At 43.1% G+C, this 27980-nt stretch overlaps 1 protein-coding gene across 4 annotated transcripts; it reads right to left on the bottom strand.

Annotated features, from left to right (window-relative positions):
* Nucleotides 1-15: 15 nt before the first annotated feature.
* Nucleotides 16-24543, bottom strand: ZBTB5 (zinc finger and BTB domain containing 5). Of its 4 annotated transcripts, XM_036330358.1 has the most exons (3): nucleotides 24331-24453; nucleotides 6532-6702; nucleotides 16-4500 (listed from the first exon to the last, which is right to left on the bottom strand). In XM_036330358.1, the coding sequence occupies exon 3, from the start codon at nucleotides 4494-4496 to the stop codon at nucleotides 2466-2468; it is 2031 nt and encodes a 676-aa protein (XP_036186251.1). In that variant the 5' UTR covers nucleotides 4497-4500; nucleotides 6532-6702; nucleotides 24331-24453; the 3' UTR covers nucleotides 16-2465. The 4 variants fall into 4 exon arrangements, with proteins under 4 accessions (XP_036186251.1, XP_036186252.1, XP_036186250.1 ...); XM_036330359.1 differs by lacking the exons at nucleotides 6532-6702; nucleotides 24331-24453 and adding an exon at nucleotides 24523-24543; XM_036330357.1 differs by lacking the exon at nucleotides 6532-6702 and having other exon boundaries at nucleotides 24331-24458.
* Between the last annotated feature and the right edge of the window lie 3437 nt (nucleotides 24544-27980).

Below are 27980 nucleotides of genomic sequence, written 5' to 3'. Positions count from 1 at the left end.
TTCTAAAAGACTTGGTTAAAAAAAAAAAAAAGTATTGGCTGAAGCATTAGCAGAGAAAGCAATACTGCTTCCCTTTTTGTTTTAACCTTAACCTAAGCACAGAAAAATAACACATATTTAGAGACATGAATGTGACAAAATTTTTATTTCAAAATCTCAAATTTTGATTAGCATAGCACCACTGACATGGGTGCCCTGAAGGAACTTTATGATTTGATCACCAGAAATTATGCCAGGCTATAATTAAGGCTAACCAATCAAAATCCAGGTTAATTCAGGTAGAAATGATCATAGGATCCTTGGGACTGGTTTTCCAGGGAACCTCTGAATTATCCTATAAGCACTACAGCTTGTATGAGGACACTGGCCTGCAAGCTTGCTTCTCACATAGAAACTAACAAAGAGGTAGATGCAATTCCAGATTCCACCTAGCAGAGGAAAGGTAGGGCTCTAGCCACGGTACTGGAGATAGGCCAGAGCCAAGTCCATGTAAGACAGATGAGGTGAGGGGGAGCCTCCTGGCACCACCACCTCAAGAAGGAAGGGAAGGAGGGCTGCCACTGGTCTTCCCGTGTCACTGGTTCTTCTTCCCAGGCCCAGGCAGGGTCTCTTGTCCACGCTGCCTGCCAAGGTTAATCTCATAAGACTGGTCCCCACACTGTGTAGAAGGGTGGATGTAGAGCCTCCTCGCATCAAGTCAGAACACAACTGCTAACAATTAGCCACACACACACTGAATTTCACAGGTGACCCCGTGTCCTCCAGTGGTCTCTTTCCCACATCTGCTGGAAAGGAGAAAAATCTTAGAGTCTCCTTCCCTCCCTGGGAATCTGTTCACAGGAGATGCCAAGCCCAACTATGAGCATTCTGAGTTTATCCAGACAGGTGTGTAACTGCACACACTAGATTAAGAGGAAAAAACACGCTGATTTTTGTTTTAGGCTACACATACTTAGCGTTCTAAACACAAAAATGGAAGGATTTCTCTCAATTATGCACAATGGTTGGTGTCTAAGAAAGCTGTATAAAGAATGAACTCCTGTCCATGCATGAATGAAACTGACTTCATGAGCTCTACAGGCACACAGGAACGTGTGCTGTTTCCCTGGAAGCACACAAGCCAGGGCTCAGCCTGACACAGGTGCCACCAGCAGCCCTGATAAGAGGGTCAGGAGACCACAAGCCTGGCTGGGGAAGTGAGGCAGTGGGACCCAAAGAGGCCCTGGACAGTGACCCAAATGTTCCTTTTAACAGTCTCAGATGCTACTTGGTGACGTCTATGTTCTGGCTCTCCAACCCTCTTATAAGGCTGGAAAATATTGAACACTGCTATGCTTGGATTTCAAACATGCAGTATTGAGCTGGGGCAACAACAAAAGTTCACATTCTATACTTTAAAAAACTATAGTATATAACAGTAATAAATCCATGGTTTTTGGTTATAACTGAAAACAGCAATCGAGGCCCTGGGAACGAAGCCATATAGGGCGAGAGTGAAAAAGCGAAGCAGAGAACAGGCGTGGCGTGCCATTGGGTAAGATGTGTCAGGCTGGACTGGCCCTGAAGTCTGGATGGAGCAAAGCGTAAATGCGCCGTGAAAGATCCCACAGAACAGGACTCCACATCATCAGAACAAAGACAAACACTAGCTCTTTTCTGACTTCCAAACGTGGAACTGTAACATGTATACAAGTTGGTTAAAATACTGCTAAAACAGCACACACAGAAACAGTACCTTACTGGTCACTCCCTACAAGTACATACTCCATTTACAACCTTGTTTTTAAAACCAGGAAAAACTGTTAAAACATCTATCCAACAGTGATGTTTTCAAAAGTATATACACCCAAAAGCCCAGAGAATGCTCGCTCTGGACCCAGTGTCAGCACCATCAAAGTGCAGTGTCTGTGACTGCAAGTCAGACAAAAATAAAAAATACAGTACTTTCCGAGGCCTAGGACCAGCTCACGATAGGCTCTACAGCATTTGTGGCCGACAGGTGTGTCGTCCTCAAGGGCCTTTTCGACGGGCACAAAGTCGCCACTGGTTACACATAGGTGAGTTTTGCATCACTGTTCAGGTATATAATATTCCCATCAGAGGGTATAGGAATTTTAATTAAATGCTTCACAGAGTTTTACAAAAATTGCTAAAAAAATTTTTTTGCACTTCGATTTTTAATTTTTACATGTGCCATTTTTAATGTCATCAATTAGAAACTACTTTCTGACTACAGTCCTCAACCCTAAGAGAACTTGGCTCGAGGGCTGCGTCCCTCTCTAAAAGCGTGCATTTCACTCAGAAATGCAGCAGCACTAGTGCTACACATATTAGTTCTCTCTGAGCCACTGAAATTGGCAAGAGCCATTGGGCAGCCTGAAGCCTCAAACCCAAGGGTATTAGCTCTCAACCAAGAGATTTTCGTTTCCTACAACTGACATCGGCATCATCTCAAGAGGTCAGGGTTAGAGCAAAGTGCTGGGAAGACTGCTGCTCTGCCAGCGCAGGCAGGTAGTCTTGGAATGTTTATACAGGTGGCTGGACTGACTGAACCTCTTGCCGCACTTCAGGCAGGCATAGGGTTTTTCACCTGTGTGAACCCGGATGTGCTTCTTACAATCTGTCAAGGTCAGAAAAGTCTTGCAGCAGATTTTGCAGGCATACTTGCGAGCGCCCTCTACAACCAAGACGTTGTGCTCTGATAAGGCCTTCTTGCATTTGGACAGGACATCAGCAGAGGCCCTGGTCAGCTGTGGAGGGCCGGGCTGGGAAGGATGCCCATTTTCAAATGAGGACGTGGCCCCATTCATCATAAGCTGGGAGCTGGCAGAGTTTTCTGGGATCTGCGAGCTCCTGACAGAAGTCACAATTGGCATTTTGGGAGCGATGCGGCGGTAGTATGGAAAGTTACTGGCCTTTCCTCTTGAGGAGCCCATCATTACCCTGGAGAAGGAGGAGTGGAGGCCCAAACCAGACCTGGAAAAATCCATTCCAAACTGTTCTCCTTGATAGCCTGAACTCTGCACACAGGGCAGGCCCATGGCTTCCTGCATAGGCCTCGCAAAGTGGGAGTCTGCAGGCTCACTGAATGGGTTTTCCACATGAGAGCCAGTGGCCGAGGAGGGCCCGCCCACAGGCCCAGTCTCTGGACTCAACAAATAAGGACCCTCACACTCCAGCCTGCAGTCACTAGTGGTGTTTGGAATATTATCATCGTTGTTCTGATTGGCACTAAAGTTACTTCCTCTGCTCTTGTTAAGGAAATTTGAAATACTAAAAGTGGACTTATGATCCAAGTTATTTGTGACTTCTAAAATATGGATGTCACCTACCCTGTCAGTGCTAGACTGGGGATCTGAAAAACTCCGATCACTGCTTTCAGGGCTGAGGTCTATCTTCTCAGCACTGACCACAACTCCTTCCACTTCCACAGATTCGCTGCCTTCTGCCTGTGAGGTCACGTCGCTCACTTCATCCTGAGGCTCAGGAGAGCTCAAGGGCTCAGATTTCACCACCACTCGCATGTGCTCCTTCTCCCCAAGGCCAACCTCAGGATTTTCACACTGAAAACCACTTTTCTCAGTTGCAGCTTCCTGCTCAAAACTAGTCTCAACCTGAGTTGCACGAGAGGCCATGGACAACGGTGCCATGTTGCCAGCACTGTTGTCGGACTGGCTGGGCACCTGGGCATCTTCTTGAGCACCGAAAGACTGGTCGAACATGATGGCACTGTCTTCCTGGTTGTCGGTCATTCCATCGGCCTTAGGGTTATCCACAATTTTCAGAGAATCTGGCAAGAAGAATTCTTCTCGAGAATGAACCCCTGAAGGCCCGTTCTCTGGCGTAACATTGGAAATGGCAGACTCATCCATGGCAGGTCGGAGGCGCTGCCTGGCCCTTTCTTCTGCAGACTGCTTACGCTTATGAAGGCGTCTCATGGGGAAGGGCGTGCGCGGGTCCAGGTTATTGCGCATTGAGGAGCTCATGGGGGCTGGCTGCTCCTCGCCGCTCTGGTTGGAATTGAGGGCTGAGCTCACTATGCTTAGTCCCAGCTGCTGCAGCATAAAGAAGCGCTGCATGCGGGCGCTCTGTTCCTGAGCACGCTCACTGGGGGGAGACATGGGCAGTGTCCTTGTCGTTAAGTAATGCTTACACGCCTTAACAACAGAGTTCAAATGCAGGTGAGAGGCTGCCAATAAGACATCCATAACATTGCTCTCCCCCAGCATGAGGGTGGAGGTATACATCATGTCAATCAGTGCGGCGAAGGCCTCCGCTGTCACTACCTCGCTATCCAGCTGGATCATGTTCATGGTCTGATCGCCCTCTGCCACTGAGAACAGGGCTCGGAAGTGCGTGCTGCAGGCTGCCAGTACGGAGCGGTGGGCTTTAAAATGCCTGTTCCCCACTACGATGACACAATCACAGAGCTGGCCATGAAGTCTTTGGTAGTTCAGTTGCTGGAAGATCTGTTCAAAGTGTCCAGGAAAATCCATGATCCTATGGGAAAACAAAGAAAGTATTAAGACTTAGAAAAGCTTAAGACAAAGCCATAGCACAGAGGGTGTGATGAAGAGGCAAGGACAGCCAAGCTTGGATTTTAAAACCTTGTGATGCTTTTTATAATGGGCACAGACTAAAAACCCGTCAAACAAGGAGCAAATGCTGATTCAGATACAGCTCTGGAAGCATGCACACACGTGGGATCAGCTATGGCTGCTTACAGGCTCCCTCACTCTTCATATGACCCACTTTTGACATTTAACACTTAGGGCCCATGTTAGAAAAGGCCAACATGTGAGTAATAGGATATCTGCCCCACAGAAGTTAATTTGAGTTCTGCATTCCCCAAGGACAATGAATAAATTCCAGTCTTTCAGTAACTTAAGTGAAAGGGGTAAATCAACATTAGTGGGGAAGACTTCTAGTTATAAATAGTAGTAGATTGCACACATGTGCTTACCACTACTCTCCCGCCCCCACACACTCATTCCTGAGACTCCATTAAAAATATACTAGTTTTTTGGTTTTGTTTTTATTTATTTACTTATTTATTTAATCCTGACCTGAGGATATTTTTTCCATTCATTTTTAGAGAGAGTGGGAGGGGGAAGATGCGCGGGGGGAAGGGGGAGATCAATGTGAAAGAGACACATCAATTGGTTGTCTCCCACACAACCAGGAATCGAACCCAAGATGCTCTAACCACTGACCCACACCAGCCAGGATGGTTTTGTTAAAGGTATAAACCCAGAAGGAAAGAAAGAATTGGAAATAAGTATCAATAGCATTTTGGAAGCTGGTGAACAGGTAAATGAATGATTGCTAACTGACTTAGCATACCCAGAAAGCTAAAATCTTAAATTGGCAGTGAATAAAACACCCTGACTTAAAATATAAGATCTCCACCCACCCAAAGGCTCAGGAACTGATTGCTAAGGTACCAGGGGAAGTTGAATGGAGGTGATACTCAGACAGGAGGACTGGATGGAAATCTATTCAATAAAAATAACCCAATGGAAGCTCTGTGCCTATGGCACAAGAAAGGTAAGTCTATAGAAACAGAGAGTTATTGGGGGCTGGGGATAGGATCATGGTAGGACTGCAAAGGGGAAGAGGGAATTTGGGGGGGAAGATGGAAATGTTCTAAAATCAGATTGTGGTGCCCCAGCTGGTTTGGATCAGTGGATAGAGCCTCGGCTTGTGGACTGAAGGGTCCCAGGTTCAATTCCAGTCAAGGGCACATGCCGGGGGTTGCAGGCTTGATCTCCAGTAGGGGGTGTGCAGGAGACAGCCAATCAATGATTCTCTCTCATCATTGATGTTTCTTTCTTTCTTTCCCTCTCCCTTCCTATCTGAAATCAATAAAAATATATTTAAAGAAATAAAATTAGATTGTGGCGATGACTGCACAACTCATAATTTCCTAAAAATATTTGAACTGTACACTTAAAACAAGGAATTTTATGGTATGTACATTATACCTCAATGTAGATCAATAAATTATACCACAATAAAAAAATAATGGGGAAAGGGGAGAACAAGAGATGAACAAGATCCAGATTGGGGGGGTGGGGGATAAAAGACTAACTTACCAAATAAATGGCATTTCATTCTAGCATACTAATTTAAAAGGATAGTGATATCCTGGTCAATGTCTTCTTCAACAAGCAGCAGAAATATGATTATATGATTATATTTTTTGAAATGTCAGTCACCTTGAGTATAAGAAGAAACTACAACTCTTTTCCACAAAAGGTCATTCACTGGAATGCCACCTCTTAACCTTCAATCCCACTTTCTATAGAAAAAGCATAAGTAGCAAAGATATTGTGGTCTCAGAAGCACCATTTTGAGGAAATTCCCAGAGCCTAGAGACATTAAAGAAGAGACTCCTGAGATAGCAAAGCATTGCCCAACAAAGGCAGAAGTTGAAATAATACTGGAAGATAGGTAAACATCCATACAATCATTTACGCGCACCCGCCCCCTAAAGATCATCAGCCCTATGCTAGATGCCCTAACACAGACCTAGAGATCAACTCAAGTTCTTCTCACAACACTTCAGGGATGGCTGTAAGGTCCTGCTATGCATTGTTGTCAGGCCATCTTCAAGGCAGTGCAAAGGCATGCTTTTTCCTCTCTTTTTTAGAGACTCATTTGAGGATATGTTGTTGTTGTTGTTGTTATTATTATTATTATCTGAGAGAGAGAGAGAGAGAGAGAGAGAGAGAGAGAGTGAGTTGATATGAGCGGGAGACATAGATAGGTTGCCTTCAGTACACACCTTGACCGGGGATCGAACCTGCAACCTAGTATTTTCCTTGACTAGGAATCGAACCCACAACCTTTTGGTATACAGGATAATGCTCCAACCAACTAAGCCACCCAGCTGGGGCAAGGCTTCCTTTCTCTTAAGGGGCTCTGCAAGTTGTGAAACTAACATGGTAATATTAGAGATGATTAAAATCTAGAGAAACACCGATTCTCTAAGTTAGTAACAGTGTGCAATTATCCATTTAGCGATATCTCAATATCATTTCATTAGTCAATTTATGATCTTTTGATTTAGCAACGGAAATCTAATCCACCAGATCAAAGCTAATCGTAGCCATAAAGCTGGCTAATTGGATTATTCAATTGATCTTTCCAATATCAAGAGTGTCAAGCACTTCCGTATTAAGTCAGAGTTCTTAAATGAATACAGTAAGGTCCACTCCACTGTGATTTATGATTACAGGGTGTTGGGAAGGGAAGCTCACAAAATCTCCAGGAGGATAGGAGAGCTATACTCGAATGCCCCAGAGTGCCCAGCCACATTGTGGAACCGTTCCAGAAAATTCATTACTGCCACTGCCACCTCTACCACCTGCACCTCTGCATGGAGCTTGCCCTGGATTAGTGACTCAGAAAGAGCAGTAGACACTGCACCTTCGAGATCAGCACTACCCAGTAGAACGTTTTACAATAATGGAAATCATCAGCACTGTTTCTGTGCTGTCTGCTAGTCATCTATGGCTACGAGCACTTGACATGTGGCTAGTGTAACTGAGGAACCAAACTTTTCATTTTATTTAATTTTAATTAACTTAAATGGCTTGCCCTAGCTGGTTTGGCTCAGTGGATAGAGCATCGGTCTGCGGACTGAAGGGCCCCAGGTTTGATTCTGGCCAAGGGCACATACCCAGGTTGCAGGCTCGATCCCCAGTGTGGGGCATGCAGAAGGCAGCCGATCAATGATTCTCTCTCATCACTGATGTTTCTCTCTTTCTCTCCCTCTCCCTTCCTCTCTGAAATCAATAAAAATATATTTTAAAAAACACACAAAATAAAATAAATGGCTATCATATTGGAGAGTAGTTCTAAATGCTCAATATTGTTCCATATTGCTCACATCGGCATCCAAACCCACTCAAGTACATATGACCAAGGGAACCTTAGCTCTCATAACCATGATTCTACCTTGGGAAAGTGGGCTCACAATTTAAAGGCTACGCAGATGTAAAGGAAGGGGTCGTCAAAAGATTCTGGGCAGCTGCAAATGACAAATGTCCACTACAATGTCCCATTGACAGTTAGAGCCCCTCTACAGGCATGTCATGTACAGATGACTTTGGAAATGCATAGTTGTACTCAGTAACAGGTGATCATCTAGAAGTGAAAGAATGAGCCAAAACAGAAGGCCAGTGTTACAATACATGTGTGCAGGCACTGTAGACATCTTCAACTAGCATTTATTAAACCCTGACTCCTCTTCCACGGGCTATGATAAGAAACTAGGGTAAAATTTTAAAAGCTCTGGGGAATTTAAAACTGAAAATATTATAAAATATATATTTGTTAGTTTCCTTTAAAATAATAATAATTACATGGTAAACCACTTTTATATAAAATATATTTTCCCAACAGAATGAGAAGAGTGGCACTGTTTTACATTTTTGCATTAACGGAAGACAACTGGATTCTCCTATTTTCTTGTGCATTTAGGCTTTTGCAGTGTTACATATCACATGGCCTCTGGAACACACTGTACATTCATGGGAGAATGAGAGTGAAAAAAGCAAATAAGTCTTTGTATCATTATGAAAATAGTTTTGACCTCACAGATCCCTTGAAAACGTGTGAGGGGCCCCTATGGGTCCTTGGACTATACTTTGAGAACTGCTATTCGAACCAAAATTCTTAACTATACTGAAATGATGGAGGCAGGGAGAGTGCATTGAAATGCATATACCAAAACTAGAATTATAAGGAGAAATTAACAAATTGATAAAAAAATCTTATCTCTAACCAAGAGGAAGTCAATAGATAATGTCTAAAAAATTAAGTAGCTCTAAGTATATAATTTAGTGTATGCATACAAATATCAAAAGAATTACATCCGGTGTGGCTCAGTGGTTGAGTGTCGACCCATGAACCAAGAGGTCACTGGTTCGATTCCCAGTCAGAGCACATGCCTGAGTTGTGGGCTCAAGTCCCAGTAGGGGGCATGCAGGAGGCAGCCAATCAATGATCCTCTCTCATCATTGATGTTTCTGTCTCTCTCACTCCCTTCCTCTCTCTGAAATCAATAAAAACGTGTGTGTGTGTGTGGGGGGGGGGGAATTAGTTAAAAGCCTTGGGAAGAGAAAATGGAAAGCAGAGAGGCTAGGGCCTGGTGGTTTTCTTAACAAATCTTGTAGAACTCTTTGATTCTTAAGTGATCTGTACTTAGCAAACTACATATACTTTTGGCATAATTTGTTTTTAAAACCGAAAAAGAAGAGAGCTGAACAGACCATAACCGCACACATACACAAAATTAGAAAAATTTACCAAAGAATTACTCCCCCTCCCCTGAAAAAGCATCAGTACCAAATAGTTTTATAGGGAATATCTATTACATGCTATGGAAAAGATAATTCCTATGTTATTTAAACCATTTTAGGAGAGGAAGCTTTCAGTGATCCAATACTGAAAGAAATGGTTACTATCTCACATGTCATGCAATGTAATTAAATGTAGTATATACTGGCCAATATTTCTAAGTGGATCGATAAGGATGAGTTAGAGAAGGGCGATCTGTTGCTGTGAGTGCACCAATAGGCTTTTAAGAGAAGCTATTTAATATCCAGTAACACATGCATAACTCATTAAGGTAAAAGTACAGCCATAAGTTAAACCAAATGAGAAATGCTGCTGAAGTACTAGCATTTTTAAACGTATGTTTTGGCCATCCCAAAAATGCCATACCAAGAATGAATTGGAAATAGCAGGGCATTACTCTGATGCCCAAAAGTGATTCCAAAGACCATGAATATGAAAAAGGCTTAGATTTATAGCATCTTAGGTAAGTTTTCCCAGAAGCAGACCATGAGTGAAGGATTCAAGTGAAAGTGATTTATCAATGAGGTGCTCCCAGGAGAAACTGGGGGTGGAGAGCATGAGAGGAAACAGCAGCAGCCAAACAAGGGTGCGATTTGGGGCAAAATCCCAGCCTTAGCCTGGTCTAGCAGGAGAGCTCTGGAGTATAAATGAGTTTAAGCCACCTCAAGGCAAAGAAACTGGTCTGTTGTAGCCCTGCATTAGTCAGTCAACAGCTAAGAGCCTCTCCAGGGAAACAGCACCTGCCAAGCACTTCCAGCTCCCTGGGCCCATGCACAAAGGGATGCCTGTCACCCAAAGACCTAGTCCTCAGAAGAGTCACAGATGCAAGCCATTAGAAGCAAACGCATACAGAAGCTGCACGGCTGGTGCACAGAACCGATAAAAAGGATCATGGGGATCTGGTTAGAGCCCAGAGAGTATCTGCTACTCACACTATACTAAAGAATAAACAGACGACAGATGCTACTGTCTGTTAGGAAAGGACACTTGTATATATACTTACTATGTTTTCTTCCCAATCCCCCATTGCTATCCCAAAATTACTAAGTCAGCAAGGAATCTCAATTCAGTTCAACCATATAGACAACAGATGCTACTGTCTGTTAGGAAAGGACACTTGTATATATACTTACTATGTTTTCTTCCCAATCCCCCATTGCTATCCCAAAATTATTAAGTCAATGAGGAATCTCAATTCAGTTCTTTCATTCTAAAATGCCACTTTACATTAAGAGGTCCTGCTGTAGTAAACATTAGTAAACACTGTTTTAACAAGTCATTAACAAAATAATATGCCACAACGTAATTTTTAATTGAGCTTTCTGGCATAATTAAAGAAATCTAATTAATTTGGGCATAAAATAAAGCTAGCTGTTATTATAATGGGTCTGTCAGTTAAGGCTTTGTACTTAGAACCCACAGAACGCAACTCTGGCTTACTTAAGCAAAAGATATCTGAGAAAACAAAGACCTGGGAGGGTGAAGAACCAGACAGCTGTCAAAGGAACTTTGAAGGGTTAGGAAGCAAAATCCAGTCACACTGGTAGAATAGGAAGAGTCTCCTTCACAGCTACTGCTTCTGCAATAAAAGGCCTCCACCAGTTCCTTCAGAATGGACATCACATGCTCAAGATTCAAAGTTCCAGGGAGAGCTCCTATATACTGAGCTTAGGGACCCACCCCCACCCGATTGTGCTGGGAAAACAAAGAGGAAGGGTCTTTCTGTTTTTTACTTATGTAGTGGAAGGCTGGTTGCTGATTTATCCACCTAACAAGATTACACATAAAAGGGGTGGGGGTGTCAAGATAATTCACAAATAGGAAATCAGAGTGCTATCGGGAAGGGAAAAATGTCTGAGAGTTTTTTAGTAATACTATGACACATTAGGCAACAAAGTGATAAGGACAACCCAAGAACTGCCATGGCCTCATTTACATTCCATGTTCTGTATAAAAATAAGTCACAGGAAATAAGGCAATGTGTATAGCAGATTGTATTTTCCAAGATGGCTGGCTACATGAAGATCTCCCATCCTGCATGTTGTCTTACAATGTGCTATTTACACTCCTCTCACAAGTGATGGGACCTATGTTCACTCCCCTTGAAACAGACAAGTCTAAGACTATTACAGAAGTTACACTATGTAGCCCGACCAGGTGTAGCTCAGTGGGTGAGCACTGACCCATGAACTAGGAGGAGGTCACAGTTCGATTCCCAGTCAGGGCACATGCCCGGGTTGCGGGCTCAATCCCCAGTGGGGTATGTGCAGGAGGCAGCCAATCAATGATTCTCTCTCTATACATAAATGTATGTATGTGTGTGTGTGTGTATCAGGGATGGGCAAACTTTTTGACTCGAGGGACACAATGGGTTCTTAAACTGGACCGGAGGGCCGGAACAAAAGCATGGATGGAGTGTTTGTGTGAACTGATATAAATTCAAAGTAAACATCATTACATAAAAGGGTACGGTCTTTTTTTTCAATAGTTTTATTCATTTCAAACGGGCCGGATCCAGCCCGCAGGCCGTAGTTTGCCCACGGCTGAAATATACATACATATATATATATATATATATATATATACACACACACACACACACACACATATATTTTTAAAGTTACACTATATGACTTGTGAGCTAGATCATAAAAGATAACACCGGTCTTCACCTGGTCTTTTTGGCTCTCTCTTGGAAGCCAAACATCATGCCATGAGAAAACCCAGCTGAAGTCTAGCTGACAGTCAACACCAGAAGTGAGGTTTGCCTTCAAGATGACTTCAGCCCCAGTCACAATCTGACTACAACCACATGACAGACCCCAAGAGAGAATCATCTAGCCAAGTCCAGTCACCCCTAGAACTATTAGAGCAGCGGTTCTCAACCTGTGGGTCGCGACCCCTTTGGCAGTCAAACGACCCTTTCACAGGGGTCGCCTAAGACCATCCTGCATATCAGATATTTACATTACGATTCATAACAGTAGCAACATTACAGTTATGAAGTAGCAACAAAAATAATTTTATGGTTGGGTCACAACATGAAGAACTGTATTTAAAGGGCCAGAAGGTTGAGAACCACTGTGTTAGAGAATAAAATGATTTTTATTGTTTTAAACTATTAAGTTTTAAAGTGGTTTGTTACACAGCAACAAATAACTGCAACAATGTGAACTTAACATCTTTCCACTAAGCAACATTCAAATACTATCTCTAAGGAACACATTTTTTTGTCTACTAAAACTTTGGGGAAAAATAACTTCACCCATTCTTAGTCCATGTGGTTCTAACAGATCAGATTGCTCCAAATTTCTGAGTTCCATAAGTGGACAGATGATCCAGAAAGGCCTTGATTATAGAGACTGTTTCAGAAATGGGTATATGACCCAAGCCATGCCAATTAGAGTTTGCCCTCAAGACTTCTGCTGGTGCTATCTTCACCCAGATCACAATCTATGAGAGAGACATCTAAGTCTAGCACTGATGGTGCAAAGCAGTGCCAAAGACAATGTCCTGATGTCATCAACATCCTGGCATCCAGCCATGACTGTAGTTAGCATCACCCTAGGACTTCCTATTTCATAAGCCAATGAATTCCCCTTTTACCTTAACCTGGTTTATGTTGGATCTCTGTCACACGATGAGGCTCGAAGCACAATCTCAGAAAAACCTAAGTAACACAGCTATCTTGAAACCTTTTGTATCTAGAAGAGGTATTTAAAAAATTCATTTGGGGAGACACAAAATTTGTTACTCTGCTCTTATGGAAGGTAACTATAAATCTAGATCAAAAACTCTCAAAGCAACTCTAGCAAATTCAGAGGTCCAGCCTAAAAGCTATAAAATAGCTAATGCTGAAAGTGTTTTACCTAAAGATGCCAGTCTGAAGCCTTCAAATCAAATTTAAAAGTTTCACGTTTCTTTAACGATTTCAAAATATGACTCTGTGAGTCTATATAGTTGGAGGAGAAACAGCAACTATCAATTTGTAACTGTGTCTTACCCAAAGCAAGTATACAACACAATATTTACAATATTTGTTATCTGCAGGAACAGAGTTTTAGCAATTTCCAAACTAAATATAATTAAGAAAATATTTTTAGCCCTGGACAGTTTGGCTCAGTGGATAGAGTGTCAATCTACAGACTGCAGGGTCCCAGGTTCAATTCCAGTCAAGGGCACATGCCCAGGTTTCGGGCTTGATCCCCAGTAGGGGGCGTGCAGGAGGCAGCCAATCAATGATTCTCTCTCATCACTGATGTTTCTGTCTCTCTCTCTTCCTCTCCCTTCCTCTCTGAAATCAATAAAAATATTTTAAATATATATAATATTTATACCACTGCTCATTACATTAACATGGATAATCAAGAATTGACTGTTTTCTCTATGGATTTACTTTCCTAATAATGCTTTACTTAGACTGATTTTTTAAAAAGCTCATTTGTGTTCCAGGAGAACAAGCCAGTTAATAGTACATTTTAACTATTTGATTTATATACTGACTTACCCACATGCTTTTCATTAATATACTTAGTTCATAAAGAAAAATACACTCATACTCAAACATCATCTACCGCCACAGCAAGTGATTTACTGCCTGTCTGCCCGGCAGGATCTGCAAAGTTGCTACCTACAGGGAAGCATCTTAACATTCTAAGAAACTCTTAACATTCAATATCCCTAATCCAAATAAAATCCTAGCAGAAAAATAACAAAACTTTTCCTCCACTTGTAAAGATGATATAAATACGGATAAACGTAAGACAACAAAACCAGGCAAGTCCCAGTCAAGCAGGCTAGGACTTTTGACAGGGCTCCAAGTCTTGGAGTCCAAGAACATTCATCCATTGTTCTGATTTGACTAAGTAGAAATCAGGAAAGGCTTGGACAAGATAGGCATACAGATGCCCAAGGTTAGCCCCAGATACCAGATCTGTCAGCCTAATTTCATATTCTCTCTGGTTCTGCTCTGTCAGGGCTGGCTCAGAAACTGGACAGATGAAGTCTATTAAAAAGGGAATCTGGGCCCAGCTGGCGTGGCTCAGTGGTTCAGCATCGACCTATGAACCAAGAGGTCACGGTTTGATTCCCAGTCGGGACACATGGCCGGGTTGCAGGCTCAATCCCCAGTGGGGGTGTGTGCAGGAGACAGCCGATCAGTGACTCTCTCTCATCATTGAGCATACTACTTAGTCTCTCTCTCCCTTCCTCTCTGAGATAGATATATATATATTATCTGAAGAGAATCCGTCAATAAGTAAAGGTGAGCACCACTGGGGAAGTCAAGCTAATGCCAGAAGCCCTTACTGTCTCGCTCTACACTCCAACTCTCCCCAATTTGCCACCTTGTTTTCCAGTTCAACATTCCTGTGGATTAGCTGACCTAGAACTTTATAACTCAGTTTAAATAAGAAAAGGTATTAGTGTCCTATTATATATCTAGTGCAAATTCAAAATGCTTTTTTAAAAAAACTGAAATAGCTTGTTGAGGCCAGGAACTATATTTTCTCTCTCTCCCTTAAAGTGCCTCAATAAATTATTTGTTGGATAAACTTCAACTGTATGTTAATGAAATATAACACCATATTACTCAATAGTCATTTTTCTAAGAGCCCCAACTCTCTCCAAAAACAAGAAAAAGTCTCAGAATATCCAAAATAAATATTAAAACCTATGTATGAAAGATTTCCTCATAGGAAAATCTCTCAAACCCTCTTTTGTTTTAAACAAACAAAATTCAAGTTTTTCTAGTTTCTTAATGGATTAAAGATGAGCAATAGCAAATCTAGAACATGAGGAAGAGCTGGCTGCAGGTTAACAGCTGCAAAAAGAGACAGCTGACCCACTAGAAAAGAAGAGGCCCAGCAACTTAGAGCCCTAGAGATTTCAACAGCCCTGGAACATGCTGTGTATTTGGTATACAAATTCATTCATCCAAAGTTTTAAAGTGCTGGGGAACAGAGATTTATATGGCATAGTCCTGTCACAGATGCTTAGCAGAAACAAAGTCATACACAAATAGCCATTAAGTGCCACATAAGTGATAAAGTGTACATGATGGCTCAAAGAAGGCAAAGGTTATTTACAGCTTTATGGTGGATTTGACAACAGAGCTAGGTATTGTTTTGGATTAGGATAAAATGAGATATGAAATATATTCTAGACCAGGGGTGGGCAAACTTTTTGACTCGAGGGCCACAATGGTTTCTTAAACTGGACTCAGAAGAAGGAGCTGCAGCCGTGTTTCCCAACGTTGCCATGTTAACACTGCTGCTGGTGAAGGAGCCCAGGGGAGAGCAAGAGAACCCTCTGCTCTTTCGGCTCCGCGGGCCGGATAGAACAGCCGAACGGCCGGATCCGGCCGCGGGCCGTAGTTTGCCCACGGCTGTTCTAGACAGAGGTAAAGGTGGGGAGAGGTTTGAGGTGGGGGAAGCTATGTAATCATTCTGCCTGGAAAATAGGTAAGGGTAGAAAGGTAGGTATTGAATAGTGAATACTCATAACTGATGTTAATAATTACAGCAAGTTAGCATATAATTTTGAACTAGACTCACTTTTCAGATAACTTTTGTAAAAAGCACTTTAAAATTTAAGCACCGGGTCAGTCAGGGTTCTTGTTTGCAGCAACAGAAAATGATTCTAGCTAACTTAACTAAAAAGCAACTTGCTGAAAGGTCATTGGTTTGTTCACAGAATTGATGAGAAGGCTGGACACCTGACCTTGAACTAGGCCCGTGGTCAGCAAACTGCGGCTCGGGAGCCACATGCGGCTCTTTGGCCCCTTGAGTGTGGCTCTTCCTAAGCCTTAGGAGTACCCTAATTAAGTTAATAACAATGTACCTACCTAACTAGTTTAAGTTTAAAAAATTTGGCTCTCAAAAGAAATTTCAATTGTTGTACTGTTGATATTGGCTCTGTTGACTGAGTTTGCCGACACTGAACTAGACAGTAAGAACAATCCCCACACAGCCACTGCTACAAGAATGCTGACTCTATAGGGGATTTAATCTTACTTTGTCTTCACTATTGTTATTTAGTCATGATTCTTGAATACATTCATGCCTTTTTGATATTATGTGGGATGAAACAGGAAGTACACCTGAAATCATTGTGCTACATATTGAAATAAGATGTTGTCTCAAGGAAAATAACTTGTGCAATTTTTGAATCACAAACAGCACTCATTGCTTTTTTCATGGAACACCATTTTTACTTGGAAGAATGAGTGTCAAACTATGGTTATTCAGAGTTGAGTATTTGTCAGACATTTTCTTGGAAATGAAGAAAATGAGCTTGTCATTTCAAGGAAAACACCTAACAGTATTTCTTGCCTATGATAAAATCTGAGCTTTCAGGTGAAAATTTATAATTCTGGAAAATCTGTGTCTGTCACCGTGAGCTTGACAGCTTCCCAATGTTCAAATCCTTCAAATCATTAGTGATATTAATGAAATGTGATTTTTAAAAATATTATATAATAAATGTGTCAACATTTGAAAGATCTGCATAACTCTAGTGAATCAACATTTTCCAAATGACTAATGTAACCATGATGTTATGTTACAAAATAAGGTATGGGTAAAAAAGATATCCATTCAAAGTGCAAGATAAAAATTAATGTATTTTAATGTAACAATATAAAAAGTTCATTGATATAGTTTCAGACTCTACATTGCAACTAAACTGTTCTTCCATTAAACTAGACATTAAAGAGATTTGCAAAAAATATAAAACAATGCCACTCTGAGCATTCCCTGTGCACAGATGTTGGTTTCAAATACCATCTATGCTAATAAAAGCCTAGGTGGGCCTTGTGCCCTTGCGTGCGACGTCGTCACAAGATGGCCCCCACAAAGATGGCCCCCACAAGACGGCTGTATGCACAGTGGAAGTGGGGCCCAGCAGCTGCTCCACGCAGTAAGGCCTGGGGGTCCCACGGCTCTGCGTGGTGTGGAGGAGGCCAGTCCTAGCATCTCCGCTGCCTTGGTCTCTGCTGCCTCACGTGTAGCAGGTGGGTCGCGGCAGGGGAGGGCAGTTGTGGGCGATCAGGCTGGCAAGGGAGGGCAGTTGGGAGCGATCAGGCCAGCAGGGGAGCAGTTAGGTGTCAATCAGGCCAGCAGGGGAGTGGTTAGGGGGCGATCATGCTGGCAAGCAGAAACAGTTAGGGGCAATCAGGCAAACAGGCAGGCGAGCGATTAGGAGCCAGCGGTCCTGGATTGTGAGAGGGATGTCCCAGATTGGAGAGGGTGCGGGCCTGCTGAGGGACACCCCTCCCCCCCCATTCCATGCACAAATTTCATGCACCAGGCCTCTAGTTCGCTAATAAAAGGAACCTGGGCTCCTTGGAGAAATGGCTGATTCTAGGACTGAGGCAGGAAATATACAAGATAAGCCTGCAGAATCTTATAGTGCCAGAAAGTCAGGAAGTGCTTAAAAGAAACAAACAAATATAATAATGGGAATATATGAAAGGGACATAAGGCCCAACAGGAGAAAGTGCTCTCAAGGCCAAAGCTGGAACAGTTTGAGCAAAAAGATAGATAAAATAGTATTTTATTATAACCCAAAGTGTACAATAAATATCCATAGGTCCATCCTGATATAAATGGTTGATTAGATAAATGGGAGAGAAGAGACAAATCTCCTGCGCAGAAGAATTCCAAGTAATTTATGTAGCTACTCTGCCCTCAAGGAGATAGAGCATACTCCCCACTCCCATTTTTTTTTTTGTAGCTTTATTTATTTTTTTATTGCTTAAAGTATTACAAAGAGTATTACATATCTCTCCTTTTTTCCCCCCCTTGATAATCCCCCAGCCACCCCTACCCCCCAGTGTCTTATGTCCATTGGTTATACTTATATGCATGCATAAAAGTCCTTCAGTTGATCTCTTACCGCCCCCCTCCCGCCCCCTAACCCTCCCCAGCGTTCCAGCAGTAGTTTGACAATCTGTTCGAGGCTGCTCTGCCTTTGTATCTGTTTTTGTTCATCAGTTTATAATGGTCCTTATTATCCATAAATGAGTGAGATCATGTGGTATTTTTCTTTCATTGACTGGCTTATTCCACTTATCATAATGCTCTCCAGTTCCATCCATGCTGTTGCAAATGGTAAAAATTCCTTCTTTTTTACAGCAGAATAGTATTCCATTGTGTAGATGTACCACAGTTTTCTAATCCACTCATCTGCTGATGGGCACTTAGGCTGTTTCCAGATCTTCACTACGGTAAATTGTGCTGCTATGAACATAGGGATGCATATATCCTTTCTGATTGGTGTTTCTGGTTTCTTGGGATATATTCCTAGAAGTGGGATCACTGGGTCAAATGGGAGTTCCATTTTTAACTTTTTGAGGAAACTCCATACTGTCTTCCATAGTGACTGCACCAGTCTGCATTCCCACCAGCAGTGCATGAGTGTTCCCTTTTCTCCGCATCCTCTCCAGCACTTGTCATTTGTTGATGATAGCCATTCTCACAGGTGTGAGATAGTACCTCATTGTTGTTTTGATTTGCATCTCTCGGATGATTAGTGACTTTGAGCATGTTTTCATATGTCTCTTGGCTTTCTGAATGTCCTCTTTTGGAAAGTGTCTATTTAGGTCCTTTGCCCATTTTTTTGATTGGATTGTTTATCTTTCTTTTGTTAAGTTGTATGAGTTCCCTATAAATGTTGGAAATTAAACCCTTATCAGTGATAACGTTGGCGAATACGTTCTCCCATTCAGTGGGCTTTCTTGTTGTTTTGTTGGTTTCTTTTGCTGTGCAGAAGCTTTTTATTTTGATGTAGTCCCATTTGTTTATTTTCTCTTTAGTTTCCAATGCCCTAGGCCCACTCCCATTTGTTACGCGTGGCCTGAGCAATAGTGACTTCCTTCCAGAGTGCAATACAGAAAGGGAGGGGAAAAGAGTAACTTTAGAGTGGAGAAATCTGACACACACTATCTCAGGCAAGTGATCAAGGGCAACGTCAATGGTGATAAGTCACATTCATAGTATGCATGTTATAGGCGTCATGTGTTGATGTGATGAGAATGGCACTTTCTCTCTGTGGTCTTCCCCACAAAACCCCATAACCTCACTCTAATCATGAGAAAAACATCAGACAAATCCCAACTGGACAGTCTACAAAATAAGTTGGGTGGTAGTGGGTTAGTTGGTAGGATGAGTTAAATGCCTACTAAGAATCAGGTTCTGTAGGTACCTTACATCTTTTATTTCTTATGGATGATTGTCAAGCAGTGACTATCATCCCCATGACTAGGGCCAACATCATCCAGCTAATAGAGTAAGTGAAGGAGAAGAGTTATGAACCCAGGTTCAACTATAAAACTTCACTTTGCTGTAATGGGAGCAAGCCCCCAGTAAGACATGGGCCAGGTGGATGATGACAGAATACTCAGGAGAGAACAGTATGTAGTTACGAGTGTGAGCAAAGGCTAGGAATAAGGATTATGAGGCTCGAGAGAGTAAGGGGATGAAGCTGAAAAGAAAGGTCAAGAATTGGGGAGGGCTGTTTTAGAGTGAAAAGACAGGTGTGTAAAATAACAGCGAAAGGATTGAAAATTAGAGCAAGGGTTGTGGAAGAGGTGGCAGGAGGGTCTTTTCTTCTCCTCTTCTCTTACTCAAATCTTCCCTTGATACCAATGCCACATGCCACCACCACCGATCACATTGCCAAGCCTTCACCATGGCCAATAGACCCGTTTGGGAAGGTGAGGAGAATGCAGGATGAGCTATGCTTTCTCCTCTCACTGCCTCTTGCCACTGGCTCCTCCCCAATGCTGCCTTCCATGAGACTGGTGCAGAATAATGATCAGGGATCAGAGCTTCGGAGAGAAGGGGAGGGGAACAAAATATATTCCTGGTAACAGGCTCACCTGTCATATGGGGAAATCTTGGCCTGCCCAAGCCTCTCAGGGAGGTGGTCTGTCAGGGTGGTGGCCCACCAGCACAGAGTACTGTCTGGAAGATGGGCATGCCCAAGACAGCAAGTTACATACATGACCGACTGAAAAGGATACATTTAAACTTAAAATAATTTATGACAAATTTCACCGCTTTATCCTGTTTAGAATTTTACATTCACACTGTAACTGGCTTAGAAATTTCCCTTTCTTGGGTACTACATTTTCCTAAAATTTCAAAAGAATAATCAGCTAGCTGATTATCTAGATAAAAGAACATCTGTAGCCAGTTAAAGCTCTAAAGATCATACAAACTTCATAAAGGTATTTAAAAAAACCATAAATGGCTTCTTTTAGCTACTTATAAATATGAAACTATATCTATTTTAACATCTGTTTAAGAAGTCTAAATGTATTTTCCCTCTATTACTTATAAAATGTTGCCTGCCATCCCTCGATTACCGCCCCCTACACACACAAACTTCTCAGCAATTTAAAAAAGAGCTTTCTTTCACTGCCTTTTATCCTTGATAGATCAAGAAGCATATTCTTTTTTTTTTAATGTACTTTTTATTGATTTCAGAGAGGAAGGGAGAGGAGAAAGAGATAGAAACATCAATGATGAGAATCATTGATCAGCTGCTTCCTGCACACTCCACACTAGGAATAGAGCCCGAAACCCAGGCATGGGCCCTTACCCAGAATCGAACCGTGACCTCTGGTCACACCGGCCAGGCAAGAAGTATATTCTTAATGAATGACACTACTTTATCAAGAAAAAAGCCATGCCAAAGCTTTAAAGACACTGTTATTGATGGTATTTTTCCAGTAGGAAAAAAAAAGATTTAATTCATTTTCATACCTAGTTTACTTTCAAAGTAGTATATTCCTTCACTTCTGAATCATTTATCAAATCAATAGCATTTAGCAAGTGACTGACACTTTACCTGCTAAGTTGCTTTCGAGGTTCTACTCAAAACAAAGACTACAATGTATGTTATTAAATGTGTTTAGATTTTTGCACTATCTGTGGGTTTCCCTCAGAACCGAACCCCAAAACAGTGGGTTTTCTTCTCCCTATACTTCCTCAGATCCTCTCTGCTGTACTAGAGGCTAAAACAGGACTAAACAACTGAAGATCTCCCATTTTTAGAGGAAGACTGTTGAGCGGATTTTAAATTATAATCAACTAATTAAGATTTAGGGAAAAATCAATTATACCAGTTAACAATATCACGTTCAGAAGAAAAGGGGGAGCAATTCACCCTAATCATATTAAATTTAAGAACTTGGAAATAAAGCATTTGTAAACTTGTTATCAAGTACACAAAGTAACAGAATACAGAATCTAATTTCTAAAAGCAGACTCCACTCAAACATCCTTTAAGTTAGTAAAAGAAACAAAACACTTTGTTAACTTCCATTTATATAAGAAAAAAGTACCACTTCCATTAGGTACTTTAACAAACTTACTTCAGAGTACAAATTTGGAAAACTAATTGGTTATAATTACAATAAAGTTAGTGCTCCAACACAAATTCCTAATCTGTTTGAACTGTCAGAAAGATAAATCAGTCTTTAGCAAAATTATGTGTAATTATTCAAATAAAAGTCATCTCATTCCCCCCTCCCCCCATTAGTCTTGAGATTAAAAGCCACTATTCAGTGATGAAAATGATGAAAACAACTGTAAAAAGCAATAGTTCACTCAGAGACAGCTGGTCTTTTAGCATGAGAAGTTCACTGCAGTTAGTGTTACATTCCATCCCGCCTGCTACACTAACAAAAACCGGCTCTACTAGACAACATCCATATTTGAGAAATGTTAAGTACAGTAAAAATCATACGCTTAAAATTGACAGAAGAAAGTATTTGTTTACAATAAATTTACTTTTTTTTTTTTTAAGTTGACAGCTAACATCAAATCACTACCTTGGGTTTTTCCTCTTCCCTTCCAAGAAGTTGAGGCAGATTGAAGATTCTGCACTACAGCAAGCTTTGCCGTATCTGACTGTACACAGATATTAAATCCTACCCACACTAAAGAACTCAATAAAATTCAAGCTAAGTACTTAAATACTAAAACATTTACACACATTTTGTATCCAAGTGATTTTTAAAAAGTACTTCAACTTCTCATGATAGTCTTGGAACAAAGCTTTTGAGAGCACTGACCCATAAATCTAGGAAAACACTCCATTAGATGTTTTCCTTTCAAATTTTACCACTTTCAGAATTTTTCTAGAGGCACCTCAATGAACCAGAAAACAGCTTGCCAGTACCTCCAGCTAACGACAGTATGTTTTGACACAACTTTTAGGAGAAAAAAGGCAAATCAGAAAACAAGTTGATTTCAGGACTTTTTATTAGTCCTGGCTCATTTAAAATCTAAGGGCCCAGAACAAGTCTCCAACCTATTAGTATTACCTGGCAGCTCATCAAGCCGGCTGCAGGGCCCAGACCAGTCTTCCGAGTTTGCTGGGATTTCCAGAGGGGGTTAAAGCAATAATGGGAGGCCTTCGCTTGGGTTAGGGGCTTTTATCTGAAATTCTTTTTCTTCCCTCCCCATCTTATCTCTTCCCCCCACTCCTATAATTTTAGCTTATAGCCAACCACCCTCACCACGGAAATCCTAAGATTTCAGCATACAAAAAGCAAGCTCTCCAGAAAACAAGCACCCAGGCCACCTTTTTAAAATTATCTAAGGCACAAAAGCCCATCCAAAAGATAACAAATCATCAATGATGAGGAAGGCACAGCATTCACTTCAACCTCTAAAGGAAGATCCCAATGTATGTAGTATCTTCTATTTACTACAACTGAAAAGTAGTTTGGGGCAAATGTAAGTTTACAGGTGTTAGTATGGAAAAATAATACAATAATCTATATATATAATAGCCTAAGCCACCCTTAAGACCTGAGGGACAACCGGCTGGAAGCTATGACGTGCACTGACCACCAGGGGGAAGACGCTCAAGGTAGGAGCTGCCCCCTGGTGGTCAGTGCTCTCCCCCCTCCCCCCCTCCCCCCCATCAGGACTGGGCAAGACGCCCCAAGGGGCCAGGCCTAGGGGCCCCACCCGGGCGCCAACTCATGCACCGGGCCTCTAATTAATAAATAATACAGAAAAAAAACCTCTGTTCCGCGTTACTCACAATTGTAAATCTACTTTGGAAAGATTCCTGTTTAATTCTTGAATGCGAAGGATTTCTTCCTTCTCTAGTCATTCAAATTAGCCAGAACTTGAGCATACTACTTAGTAATCAAGACTTTTCTTTGCCTTTACCTAGGAATTTTCCTTCTAACTAGAACCTGTGTACCTTTCAGAAGTTCGTTTCTACAGTACCGTCCACTATGACAGAAGGCAGACTGACTTACTAACAATTGACCTTTTTTGGAAGGAAAAAACCCTGATCTTCAACGCCCCCTTCATTCCCCGTCTGATGTATTTACGTGCGAATCTGCCAGGGGAGGAGGTGGAACGGCCGTTCTCACCAAGCCTGGACGCAGTGGGCATCCAAGGAATGCCCACACGCACTGGAGTCCTCCGGCAACAGCGTGGGCCATTCCCCAACCCTGGCTCCACCCTCCGGGCCAGCGCCAGGTCCCGGCTCCAGACCGCGCTGGCCTGGCGGTGGCGAAATGAAACAGTGTCGCTCAAGGAGGCCCAGGATGAGCCCAGGCAGCAGGTCCGAGGCTGTCGGTCCGGAGACCTCTCCCGCCCCAACCCGGTAACCAACCTCTCCGCCCGCAGATCCGAGGGGGCAAGAGCCTCCGCCCAATCCCGCAGACAGACAGCCTGGCGTCAGGACACGGGGACGCCTGCGCAGAACCCGCCTCCCATCCTCCCGACCCCTCCGCTAGGAAGGGTAACAATACCCCCTCAGAAAGACGGGCAGGGCAGGCGGGGGGCAGCGGGACGCGTCTGCGCGCTCCCCACATGCTTGGTCGCGACCCAGCTGAGGCCGCCAGCCCAGCGCTCCTGGTGCCCAACCGTCTCCACCTGAGCGCGCCCGCGCGCGGAGCTCCCACCACTCGCACTGACAGGGTCTCCTCACCTGAGTCGGGCTCCGCCCCCCTCCTCGCTGGAGAAAGCAATGACCCTTCTCCGACCCGACTCGACAGTGTCGGAGGAGGCGGGAACGTCCAGGCTGGCGTCTCCGTGATGGGATTTCCTACCCCTTCCGCCCACCCTCCCCGCCCACCCCGCCTCTCGTTCCCCAGCTCCCACAGCCCGTTGGCCGCCTTACTCGGATAACACCGCGGCGGCGGCCGACAGTAAACGGAAGTGACGCAATGCTACATCGCCTACTCCACCTCCTCCCCTCGGGCCGAACTGCAACCAATCAGCAAGAGAGGGGCGGGGACGGAACAGGAGAGCAGCCAACCAGCGCGCGGAATCCGGAAGAATTTCCTAGGCTCCGGGACATTGGCCAATCCCTGGTCCCAGGAGTCTCGCTGTGTTTACTACTGACCGAATCCGCGAGCGCTGTGGCCAATCACCGTTTTCCTTACAACACGTAACACTGGTATCAAACGCCTTTAAGGCGGGATTCACCACTGAGCGGCTTTAGGTTTGGTTATAGAAAAGCTAATGTGTGTCACAACCAATCAAGACCCATTGTGGTTGAGGCGAGAGGGCGTTCTGTCTCTTTCCACCAATCACAATCGCGACTGCTCAAGGTTTGTTCCACCTTTCGCGGGTGAAGGATTTTTCCACTCCCCCAGCGCCGGCCCTTCCGAGACCAGCCGGCTCCCTGTTAGAAGAGTGCGCTTCGCCGGAGCCACACACACAGCGGTCAGAAGTTGATCTCTCACGTTGTAGACTTTGGAAAAAATAAAATTCCAAGAAGGTGTTTAGGTTGAATTAGCCGAAATCTAGGCTGCAAACGTTGAACCAACGCTATCGCAGTTGGGCCCGACAGCACCCCAAATCCAGTGCGAGGGGGGAGAGACTGGGGTGGCTTCTCGCAGCTCTGGCGCCGGAGGACTGACGGGGCTGGGCTTCCTACTCACACATGCTTCACATTTCGTGCCGTAGGTCGTAGAAGCCTACAATCTCCAAAACCAACTTCCTCCAAAAAACCCACAAAATTAGACACGTGGAATGATAGCGTGCTTTCGTGGGACGCTGTCAGAACAGAGCAAGCCCCCGAGATCCCAGGTGCACCCTCGGAGGGAGGGTCCGAGCCCTGAAGGGAGACTGGACAGGGAGCTCCTGTCCGGGAGCTCGGCTTGGATCCAAAGACAAGGGCAGGCTGGGGAACACCTCGGGTTTCTAGAGGAAGGGAAGGTGTACACTTTTAAATATCTCACTGCCTCAGAACTTAACACTAAAATATTATTAGAGCTGATGCATCTGTACAGACGTTATAGGTTGGAAGTATTACCATTTGGGGTTTCTTTCTTTAAAGCTTCAATGAAGTCTGATGGTCAATTCTGTTCTCTAACATTCCCTGACATTGTATAGCCCTTACAGATATTTTATTGCCACATTGGGCAGTAGAAGAAAAAGATAAGAGAATGCTGACAATAAGCCGGGTGGTGTGAGAGGTCTTTTCACATGTGACCCTTACAAAAATGGTGTGAGCTAGACATTTTCCCAAATTTACAACCTAGCAAAGATTTGTATATTCAGTACTTAGGAGTACTATAGGCCGTCTCCTATATTGTTGATGGAAGTACCAATGACACTGCCTTTGAAGATAACTTGATAATGTCAAAATTTTAAATATGAATTCATTCCCTCCTAACTGGAATAACTTTCTAGAAATGTATTCTGAAATGCACAAATTAACCTAGGTGAAATACACAAATGTGGGAAAATATATAGGAGGTTGTTGATCACAGCTTTGTTAATAGAAAAAAAGAAAAAGAAAAAGCTGAATGTGCATCAACAGAGGATTACCAAAAAAATAATATATGCATTTTATGGCTCCTTCATTACTAATGACAAAGTAGGATTTATCCCTGGAATGCAAGGATAGTTCAATACATAAAAATTGATCGAGCCCGGCGGTGTGGTTCAGTGGTTGAGCATTGACCTATGAACCAAGAGGTCACTGTTTGATTCCTGGGTTGCAGGCTCAATCCCCAGTGGAGGTGTGCAGAAGACAGCTGATCAATGATTTTCTCTCATCATTGATATTTCTATCTCTCCCTCTCCCTCTCTGAAGTCAATAAAAACATTTTTTTAAAAATTGATCGATATACCATGTTAAAAGAATGAAGGGGAAAAAAACCCATGATCATCTCAATTAATGCACACAGTATTTGACAAAATTCAAAACCCTTAAAAAAAAGAAAGACCACACACTCAACAAACAAGGAATAGAAGGAATCTACCTCCACCTAAAAAAACCCCACAAAACTATATATGAAAATCCACAGCAAATATTATATTCAATAGAGAAAGTCTTGAAGCCTTTCCATTAAGATCAGAAACAAGAAAAGGATGCCCACTTTCAGCCCTGGCTTGTTTGGCTCAGTGGATAGAGCATTGGCCTGTGGACTGAAGGGTCTCAGGTTTGATTCTGGTCAAGGGCACATGCCCAGGTTGTGGGTCGATCCCTAGTAGGGGGTGTGCAAGAGGCAGCTGATCAATGATTCTCAACATTGATGTTTCTATCTCTCCCTCTCCCTTCCTCTCTGAAAGCAATAAAATTATAAATATTTTTTAAAAGGGATGCCCACTTTCACAACTTCTATTTTACAGAATTTCTAGCTAGAGCAGTTGGTCAAGAAAGAGAATAAAAGGCATCCACATTGGAAAGAAAGAAGTAATATCTTTTTGCACATGATAGGATCCTATATTTAGAAAACCCTAAAGATTTTACAAAAATCTGTTCGAACTAGTAAAATTCAGCAAGTACCAGGCGACAAAGTCAACACACAGAAATCAGTTGCATTTCTATATGCTTAAAATGAACCATCTCAAAAGGAAATTATGGCCCTAGCCGGTTTGGCTCAGTGGATAGAGCATTGGCCTGCGGACCAAAGGATCCTAGGTTCCATTCCTGTCAAGGGCACGATATTTCCCTCACATCGATATTTCTCTCTGTCTTTCCCTCTCTCTTCCACTCTCTCTAAAAACTTTGAGCCTGGTAGGCCTCTCTCTGGGTCCATCCTTAAAGGGTTGATTGGGCCCCAGATGTATGCATGCCTAGGCCTGAGGAATGACCATGACTGGGAGCTGTTTGCACCATTGTGGATGAAGCTTGGATTTACGGACGGATGTCCACAGGTGTGTGTGGAGGCCCTGGAGAGCAACTGCTGTCTGCCAGCTGCCACATTTAGTTGGGGCTCAAGGTGTGCCTGTCAGAGAATTCGAAATTTGAACTTGACCTTTCAGGTTTTGGTAAGATATACTTGTCACCATAGGAGAGGCAGATCATACCCTATCTAGTCCGTGCTGAGCAAGAAGAAACCCCACATGACTATTGGGTAGAAACTGCAAGACTTTAGGAGTGTCGGACCCTTGTCCCCCACAACTCTTAAAGGTGCAGGCGGATGTTGGGTCGATCAGGTGTAGCGCCTCGGAGAGGCAGGCCAAGGCTAGGGCGATGCACTAAGTGGACACGACGCCACTTCGCGCTGAGGGGCGGGGAGAATGATGGGCGGGGCGGGAATGGCGCACCTCCCCGTTCTGAGCAGAGTGCGGAGGGGGCGGGGCCTTGTGGGGGCGGGGCCACGCGGCCGGCGACGTCCC

Source organism: Myotis myotis, unplaced genomic scaffold (assembly GCF_014108235.1).
Source record: "Myotis myotis isolate mMyoMyo1 unplaced genomic scaffold, mMyoMyo1.p scaffold_m19_p_12, whole genome shotgun sequence".
NCBI classification, from domain to species: domain Eukaryota; kingdom Metazoa; phylum Chordata; class Mammalia; order Chiroptera; family Vespertilionidae; genus Myotis; species Myotis myotis.
The sequence above is the reverse complement of the archived record's forward strand: the minus strand, read 5'-3'. Positions and strand labels throughout refer to the sequence as shown.